The sequence below is a fragment of the Haplochromis burtoni genome, unplaced genomic scaffold, assembly GCF_018398535.1.
Source record: "Haplochromis burtoni strain Fernald_Lab_line unplaced genomic scaffold, NCSU_Asbu1 Contig_47, whole genome shotgun sequence".
NCBI lineage: Eukaryota > Metazoa > Chordata > Actinopteri > Cichliformes > Cichlidae > Haplochromis > Haplochromis burtoni.
In genome coordinates, this window is record NW_024582408.1 from 658034 (window position 1) to 667647 (window position 9614).

The window sequence follows — 9614 nt, forward strand, 5'->3', positions numbered from 1 at the left end:
CCCCCCATTCTGCTCTGTTTATTGTAAATTGGCTTTGTTTTTCTTTTGAAAAGGACACATTGATAGTGTGGTCAGAGGCTGAAAATTATGATCTAGCACTCAGTTTCCAGGAGAAGGCTGGCTGTGATGAAATCTGGGAGAAAATATGCCAGGTTAGTGTACTTAATTTGTGTGGGTTTGAGTTTTTCATCTCCATTAGTTTGTGGGTTTGATGCTATTTGTGTTCCTGGTGATCCCTTATGTAGCTACATCCTGAGGTGCTAATATGTTTGTCCGCACTTGTGTTTTATTAAGGTGCAGGGAAAGGACCCTTCAGTTGACATCACACAGGATGTGGTGGACGAATCGGAGGAGGAGCGTTTTGATGACATGTCATCCCCAGGTTTGGAATTACCGCCATGCGAACTGAACCGTTTGGAGGACCTGGCCGAGTTGGTGGCCTCTTCTCTCCCATCACCACTGCGGCGTGAAAAACTAGCACTGGCTGTGGAGAATGAAGGCTATATTCGCAAGCTCCTGGAATTGTTCCGTGTTTGTGAGGATTTGGAGAACAGAGAGGGACTGCACCACCTGTATGAAATAATGAAAGGCATCTTCCTGCTGAATCGTACTGCACTCTTTGAGGTGATGTTCTCTGATGAGTGCATAATGGACGTCATTGGTTGCCTGGAGTTTGACCCAGCACTCCCGCAGCCAAGGCGGCATCGTGAGTTTCTCACTAAAACAGCCCGTTTTAAGGAGGTGATCCCCATCTCTGATCCTGAACTGCGTCAGAAAATTCACCAGACATATCGGGTGCAGTATATTCAGGATATGGTGCTGCCCACGCCCTCTGTTTTTGAGGAAAACATGCTGTCCACCTTGCACTCCTTCATCTTTTTCAACAAGGTGGAGATTGTGGGCATGCTACAGGTGAGATAGGCAGACATGTAGTAGTATGATCTAACAGTATGGGGTTGTTGTTTTTACTTTGTATAAACACTACATTTTAAACAAATGGTTTAATTGAAGCAAGTGTTATAAATAGGTAAACTTGTGAATATACTGTAATCCTCACAAAGGAGAATTTCTTTTATGAAATGTTAGTGAGCCTCAAATTACAGTAATTATAGGATTGTACATTGGTTTTATTCTTGACTGATTGTACTTTTACCCTGTCTGAGATTGTCTGGCAGCCTTTTATGATCATGTGACCTTTGTGTTTTTATCCTGTGTCAACTCAGCATTGTTTATGTATGGCTGTCTCCATGGAGGCACAGTAGTGTTGTGTAAATCTGTTATGCTGCGCTAGAGGAAAACTGAAACGGGCACATTGTTGACTCTGGTGTTCTTTGCTATATCACGCTCTGAAGTCAAACACTACAGATATGAGTCTTTGCTTCCTTAATTAGCATAAGGCAGGCAAGCTTAAATCAAACCGTTCACTAACCAAGGTTTTAAAAAATATTTAAAGTGGTAGTAGATGTCATTGAATGAGATGGTGTTTTCAGCATAAACATATCAAAAGTATTTTTATGACCAGATAGATCACATTGTTTATGCTCCAAATTTCTCATTGACAAACATGATGCAATTCACTTTTGTTTTCTGTGTAATTATGTTGGACTTGTACTATTGTAAACCAATAACAGCTTTGTAACTTGTGAAAATTGGGTGTCTGTCATACATTGACATATTAATCATACTCTTAATACTGACTTCTTAAAATCTCATCTCCCTTTTTTGATGTCAGGACGATGAGAAGTTCCTGACAGACCTCTTTGCACAGCTAACAGATGAGGCCACAGATGATGACAAAAGACACGAACTGGTATACCAGAATTTAATAATTTATTTATTTAAAGTTGTTGCAGTCACAAACTCTTAAGATCTTTGTTTTGTTGACCTCTCTTTTTTTATTCCTTTTAGGTAAACTTCCTAAAGGAGTTCTGTGCATTCTCTCAAACATTACAACCTCAAAACAGGGATGCTTTCTTCAAGACATTATCAAACATGGGCATTCTACCTGCACTAGAGGTTATTCTGGTAAGTCCAGTGGCATTAATCTCAGATGAATAGTTTTGTGGTTTTCTCGCACTAAAATAATTTGTCTGTTGACGTCAGTAGCTTTGGTGATGTTGCAGCCTTTTGCATTTTGATCATGGGTGATGCCTTCAACTTTCTGATGCAATAAAATTGAATTAAGGGACATACTAGTAGTATGTCCCTTAATTCTATAACAACAAAATCTTCTTTTTTTGTTATAATGATCTATAATTATTCTATTAAAAAATAACTGGAACATGCTAGTTTGCTCATTACATTTATTTTTTGCTGAACAGTACTTGAAGGTTGCCAGGGCATACCACAGGAACACCTTGTTGAGAAAGCAGAATCAGACTCCAGCATGTGATATCTGTAGCATTAAATGTGTTGTGACTGAGAAGATAGCACATTTCTTTTGTATGCATCACTTGTCAAAAATAAATTTCAATTAAGTTTTATTTTTTCTTTTAGTTAACTCGTGTGTTTAACTTCTCACATGGAATTTGAGTTTAAATGGGCTTAAAAGAAGTGCTATGTGATAAACACTGAGGCTTAACATACATTGAACATGCATTCAGTTAGTCATCAAAGTTGTTGTTTCAGGGCATGATGGATTTTTTGGCTAGTAAGCTAATAAGATTTTTTTTTTTTTTGGTGGTGGTACAATTCATATTATCTGCTTGTAAAGTGTATGTGAGGAAGGTCAGGAAAGACCTTCTGCTCATATAGCCATTGGGTTAATGGGGATTCACTGTCCAAAGAATTTGTTAGACATTACAAGAACTACTAAAGTGCAACCATGAGTCAAACTCGAGCTTAATGATTACTATTGTGAGTTAAAGCAAGGTCAGGCACTAAAGCAGAGAGATTTACAGATTTTAAAGTGTTTTCTTGAGGAATGGGGGAAAAAAAGGGCGGTGGGCAACTTGATTAACTTTACATGGGGAAACCAGTTTAGCACCTCACAAAATGGCAACAATAATGCGTAAACGTGCAATTGAGGTGTCCTTTCACTGTATGGGTCTTTTCTCTATAATTTGCCACTGACCTTTTTATTTTTGTTATGTTTAAATCGATAGTTTTTGTTCTTGAAATCTTGAGTTGGGTTTTGAATTGTTTGCTCTCACTATATCGATACAATTACATGTACTTCTTAAACCTGTGCACACAAGCTGATTTTGAAGCTGATCATGACTTTTGTTTTCATTATATCACTCTTGATTTTATCAGAGAGAGAAACAACAAAGGTTGTTCCTTTTTTAAAAGTTATTACTTTTGAACAATTTTAAAGTACATTTCAAAATTTCCTGGCGTGCAAATCAAAAATCTGCTGATAAATATAATAAATAGATTTATTTTGAAAAGGGAATGGACGATGTTCAGGTGCGTGGGGCAGCCACAGATATCTTCTCTTATCTGGTGGAATACAACCCCTCCATGGTACGAGAGTTCGTCATGCAGGAATCACAGCAGAATGATGATGTGAGTATATACACAAAGGCAACATGATAAATAGGAATGATGTCCATTTATCACAATGATGCACATAAACTAAAACTTATTTGCCTTTCAGGACATCCTCTTGATCAACCTGATCATAGAGCACATGATCTGTGACACAGACCCAGAGCTTGGTGGTGCAGTGCAGTTAATGGGTCTGCTGCGAACTCTGGTGGATCCAGAGAATATGCTTGCTACTGCAAATGTGAGTGTGAATGCTGCTTTTACATAGTTTCCACTATGTATGTATGTACTATTTACACTGACCGTAAAGCAAACAAAAATCAAAACAAAACAAAATAAGTCCATTGCGCAGATAAGAGTTGGCTTTCAAAATGTGTAAGTGCTTAAATACAAAAGAGAACAAATGTTATGTCTGTGGGTTCTTGTGCTTTGGACAAAGACAATAGTCCTATCAGTAAAAAAAAAAAAAAAGAAGGCAGATTTCCTTGTTAATCAAGTTACTGTCTAGTAACTGAAAACATCACTGCCACCAATTCAACAGGTTGGCCAGGATATCTGCAGCTTCACTTTCTTGCTTGTAATTCTTTTGAACTGGAGTGAAAAGCTCAAGTACATTTAAAAATTTAGCAATTCAGCAAAGTATCTGTTTCCTTATTTTTATTTTATTTTTTACAGAAAACAGAAAAAACTGAGTTTCTGAGCTTCTTCTACAAGCACTGTATGCATGTTTTATCAGCTCCACTACTGGCCAACACCACGGAAGAAAAACCTAGCAAAGGTACTGAGTTTTTGTTGGATTTCTTTTTTTTAATCTACAAGTTTTTATGTTGCTAGCTTTCTCACGTTCTTTCTTTCCTCCTTTAGATGACTTTCAAACATCCCAGTTGCTGGCCTTGATTTTGGAGCTGCTAACGTTTTGTGTTGAGCATCACACCTATCACATCAAGAACTACATCATCAACAAGGATATTCTCAGGAGGGTATTGGTGCTCACAGCCTCCCGGCATGCTTTCCTGGCTCTATGTAAGTCACAGTTCTTCCAACTATATCTGTCAAAGTAGAGAACGATACAATTAAAGTCTGTTTGACAAATAAGGACATCTATTGCTTAATATTGAACATTGTGTTTCTCCCTGCACAGGCGCCCTGCGTTTCATGCGAAGAATTATTGGTCTAAAGGATGAATTCTACAATCGCTACATCATGAGAAATTTTCTCTTTGAACCTGTCATCAAGGCCTTCCTCAATAACGGCTCACGCTACAATCTCATGAACTCTGCTATTATTGAGATGTTTGAGTATGTTCGTGTGGTGAGTATTTTTCATACCAACATTTAATAGGTAAACAACAGTATATATTTAACACCAAAGAACCTTGAGCGACATGACCAGCATATAAATGATGTCAGAGCGCCATAATAGCGGTCTGTACATCTCATGGTTAACTTGGTTTGGGAAGCTGGAAGGAAAAAAATGTTTGGTTTCACTTGTGTTACTGATTTTTGTTCCTGTTTTTTATTGCTTCTGCTTCTCACATTTGAAGAGCCTGTAAAACCTGTACTGAAAAAACTGGTCATGTCTTACAGGTTTAAAAAAACCAATGTATGGCTAACTGATGTGCAAACATAGCTGTAATTATTTGTTAGAGAGAATACGTTTTTAATGCCTATCTTAAGTGATTTTATATTTAATCAGAGGAACTGATATGTGTACGATGTCAAACTAAATCCCTAAAAGTTTACAAGTATTGAGTCCATTTAAACCAAACTGTGACGTGTTTTAAGGTTGTTTGGTTCTGACCAAAACAACCATGCCCAAGACTGTTTTGAGGAGATGGTGGTGAAGTTAGCTTGGGGTTTTGTCAATGCAAAAAGAAAGCAAACAACAGAAGAAAAAGCTACAGGTTTACAAACTTATCACCTGATTTGGACCAGAGTAAAGGAACTATAGGTCTGAAAATGCTCAGTCCAGTTGTTATGTGTGCATTCATTAGAATTAGTTCTAATCTATCTTTTGTATTTCCCTCATTGGCTTCTTTCCAACTTTTTTTTCCCACTCTGCTTTATCGAAAACTGTAAACTGCCCATCTTTTTCTCTTTCCATACTTTCCCCCTCTGCTACCATTTCTGTGTTCTCCGCTCCCGATTGCCATTGCTCCCAGGAGGATGTGAAGTCTCTAACGGCTCATATAATAGAGAACTACTGGAAGGCTCTTGAGGATGTGGACTACGTCCAGACATTTAAAGGCCTAAAGCTGCGGTATGAACAACAACGAGAAAGGCAGGACAACCCCAAACTTGATAGGTAAGAAGATTTTGTCTTGACTGCTGCCTTTATCTAATTATGTATTGACAGACAATGTTTGTCTGACACTAAATGGAAAAAGTGCGTGTGACATCTTGAATGACTAATTTTGATGAATTTTTTTTTTTTCATGAATTGTTTTTTTCTGAAGGCAGCTTTGTTGAGTCATAGTGCTATTTTGAGCTGCTGTGTTGTAAATCGTGCCCAGTTTATATTCTTTTGAAACGCATCCTTACACTTGTATTTCACCAACTGTACAAAAGCAAGTTTCCACTTATAGAGAAGGTTTTGCAACTTAACGCAGTCTAACCGTTTATAGTTAAGCAATAGACCAGTTGATCATCTATGACTCTTAAAGCGAAACTGGATGGGTTTGTTTTGTTAATCTGTAATACTTCTGTTAAATTTCATGTTATAAAATATCGACTTAATTTTTAAACGAATGTGGTGTATGTTTTATAACAGCTTCTTGGGCTATGTGTATACTTCATGTGTATGTGTATACTAATGCAAACCACATGTTTGTGGATTACATTAGTTCTGTAAGTGGAAATTTGGCTAACAAAAGAGCTTTCAAAGAATAGAAAATCTTTTTTTTTTTCCTGATTACTGAACTGTGCATTTTCTTTGACAGCATGCGCTCCATCTTGAGGAACCACCGCTTCCGACGTGATGCACGGACGCTGGAGGATGAGGAGGAGATGTGGTTCAACGCAGATGAAGATGACCTTGAGGATGGCGAGGCAGTTGTTCCTCCCTCTGATAAAATGAAGAGTGAGGAAGACCTCATGGAACCAATTAGCAAGTTCATGGAAAGAAAGAAATGTACGTGTAAGGAAACTTGTGATGTTTGGTGGGAAATTGGGGTTGGAAAGAATCCATTCCTTTTGTTAATTATATAAATTAATGTTACTAGCTGATTATTTCTGAAAACGAAGCCCCTGTAAATTTGATACAAGAATAGATTTTATAAAGGGTATTTCAGGGTTACAGATGTAATGGCAAATTTTAGGTGAAAAATACATTGTAATTGGGTTGTCTCGGTTACATTGACAGCTTTAGGTGTAGTCATGGGGAAATCACCAGTGTATATGGTTCTTACATTATTCCTCCCCAGATGAAAGTTGTTTGTTGTTTGTCAGCAAGAAGCAAAAACTACCAAACTGAATTTCCTGAAATTTGCTTGTAAGGTGTTGCAGAGCCAAGATAAGTTATTTTGATTTTTTAAAAATGGTGCATTGGGCTTTGCACATAATGTCTTCTGTTATTGTCTTGTATGGCAAACCAAACTAGACTTCATTAAAGGTATATTCAGGTACTTCAAATGTATTGCTCTGCATTCGTAAGGATTCACTCAAAGAAAACTGTTTTCATTTGGTTCAGCATAGCAGTGCCACTCAGAACCAGTTTTTACATGCTGGCTAGGTATATTTATATGTAGTGAGAGACACCTAAGAAGGAAAATATGTCTTGCAAAAGCCTGTCCTGATTTCCGAGGAGACTATTATATTCACCCCTCCAGAATTTTAAAGAATTTTAATGAGAGAATGACCTTTTCTTTATCACCTCATCATGTTGACCCACAGTGAAAGACTCAGAGGAGAAAGAAGTTTTGGGAAAGTCGAACTTGTCGGGCAGACAGAATCCCAGTTTCAAGCTTTCCTTCTCGGGCTCCACTAAAACCAGCCTCTCCAGCCCTCCTTCATCTGCCTCATTAAACCCAGGTTCTCCAGGATCGCCAGGGTCTCCAGGGTCTCCAGGCTCAGGCGCACGGAGCTCACCCTCCACCACAACTGTAACCACAAAGGTACCTGTCAACATTTTTTTTTTTCTTAATGAGCAAAGTTTTTTAAAAAAAATAAATAAAAAAAAGATTTGCACAGTGTTGGCAATGCTTTAAACACTTAAGTGAAGGATTTAGTAAGAAATGAGATTTAGCTATGAATCTTCACACTTATACTGTTAAATTTCTCACAACTCCCCCTCTATTCTTGTTATATAATACAAAAACTGGACATGATAACCATTGTGCCACTGGACTAGGATATTTTTTTCTAGCTGACTTTATTTACATGGTGGAAAAATAGAGGGGGGATGGAGATTATCAGAAAGTGTGTTATTTATGGATTTAATAGATTTCTAAAAATGGAAGACTCGCTGCACAAAATCAGGACAATTAACACCAAATTATATACAAAAATGGGGGGGAAAAATGCAGTGAGTTTAGTAGTTGTGAAGAATTGCATGCAATATTGACATGTATGTGTAATGGGCATATGATTGCTAGTTATAAAGAAAGCAGTGTTGAAACATGTCTGCAAATAATAATTGCAGTTTCTGCAAACTGGGTGTCTCGTTTCTGCTTCAGGGAGGTTTGGTGGGACTTGTGGACTATCCTGATGATGATGATGATGAGGAGGAGGAAGAGGAGGAGGAGGATGGAGAGAGTAAAGAAGACCCTCTGCCACCCTCAAAGAAGTCCAAGCTGAGCTCCTAAAGAAGCGTCACTGTCTCAGCTTATGCACCGCTCAGGCAGTCTCAGCGCATAGACTTTACACAGGAACGATCAAACTTGTAAACAAATTGAATGAATGAAAACCACCGCTCAGTGTCAACGGGTGGCCACATGAGGAGCAGACTGTGAATGGATCTGAAGGCTCTTCACACTAGTCCAATTCATACAAGTGCCAATCAGGAGACCAGGAGTGGAAAAACCGTCTGAAAATGGGAAGAGACGATTGAAAGTTTGGAGAGGGGAAAAAAATTTCACTCAATAAATCTTCAGCGGACTCAAACAGTATGAGCCATGAGTTTGGTAATTTAGCAACTGGAGGAAAAGACCACATACAAAAAACACATACAACACAGACAGAAATCCCAGAGAGCTCGCGGGCTTGGACCATAACCCACTGACCCCCACCTGCCCCCCACTCAGGGAAGGACATCACAGTGGCCCAAACGGGTCGGCCAATTCAGACCTAGAACCACCACTCGCACCCCCGTCCCCTCCTCAGAATCCACTTCCTTCCTGTTCCTTTCTCCTTCTTTTCTCCCCTGCTCTCTCCCTTCTCTTTGTCTGTTGCTTTTTCTCCCTTTTTAAGTTAGCATATAGGACCAGATGGGAGGCAGCATGTGGCAAAGCGCTGTCCTTGTTGTCATTTGATGATGTCATCAGTGTCGCCGTTCCTCAGCGGACGTTGTTTCTCCGAAGAGGAAAAAAAGCCAGCAGTTTCTTCATTATTTTCTTTTATGTTCTGTATTTGTCACAGTCTATTTTTTTTTTTTTTTTTGTAAATGACTACAAAAAAAAGACCTGCCTTTAAATGTTCAGGACGTTTTCAGTCACACTTGAACAGGTTTTTAAAGACCTCAGTAGGTGAGCTAGTTTTACCCTTTTTGCCCTTTGAAACTGCAGATTTTTTGGAGAATTTGTAATCCCGTCTTGATTAAAGATTGAGTGGAATTCTAGATGTGATGAATTTTGTCATATCTTTTGTTTTTCCTTTCTTTTACATGAGTGTACACTAGTTGTTCAGAAAATTTGGGACCATTAAAATGATCTTTGCTGTAAGATGTCCTACTACCCTTTGTCCTAGTAATCAAGTGTTCCTGGCTGCATCTACTTTACTATATGTTACAGTTTTTGGCTCCTTGTTAGAAGATGGGTGCCCCTGTTTCTGTAGCGCAGACAGTTCTTTTTGGTTCACAATGGTTCCACAAACTAGAAGGTCAAACTGAAGAAAGATCTGTAATTCCTGGGACTAAAGTATTACCATTATGTTCCAACTAGCAGACAAGGTATCCCAAGTTTTTTGGGGGTG

At 38.5% G+C, this 9614-nt stretch overlaps 1 protein-coding gene across 3 annotated transcripts in view; it reads left to right on the plus strand.

Moving 5' to 3' along the window:
- The window catches only part of smek1 (SMEK homolog 1, suppressor of mek1 (Dictyostelium)), a 10839-nt gene extending 1478 nt beyond the window's left edge, over positions 1 to 9361 (plus strand). Inside the window, exons 3-15 of one of the 3 annotated variants that reach the window (XM_042220344.1) lie at positions 54 to 152; positions 295 to 912; positions 1733 to 1810; positions 1909 to 2025; positions 3391 to 3507; positions 3599 to 3730; positions 4165 to 4267; positions 4354 to 4512; positions 4631 to 4800; positions 5651 to 5793; positions 6428 to 6624; positions 7380 to 7600; positions 8162 to 9361. In XM_042220344.1, the coding sequence (XP_042076278.1) occupies positions 54 to 152; positions 295 to 912; positions 1733 to 1810; positions 1909 to 2025; positions 3391 to 3507; positions 3599 to 3730; positions 4165 to 4267; positions 4354 to 4512; positions 4631 to 4800; positions 5651 to 5793; positions 6428 to 6624; positions 7380 to 7600; positions 8162 to 8290 (2283 nt within the window). In that variant the 3' untranslated portion in view covers positions 8291 to 9361. The remainder of the gene's footprint in view (positions 1 to 53; positions 153 to 294; positions 913 to 1732; positions 1811 to 1908; positions 2026 to 3390; positions 3508 to 3598; positions 3731 to 4164; positions 4268 to 4353; positions 4513 to 4630; positions 4801 to 5650; positions 5794 to 6427; positions 6625 to 7379; positions 7601 to 8161) is intronic. The other 2 variants (XM_005921617.3, XM_042220345.1) reach the window with 2 other exon arrangements.
- The last annotated feature ends 253 nt before the right edge of the window (positions 9362 to 9614 follow it).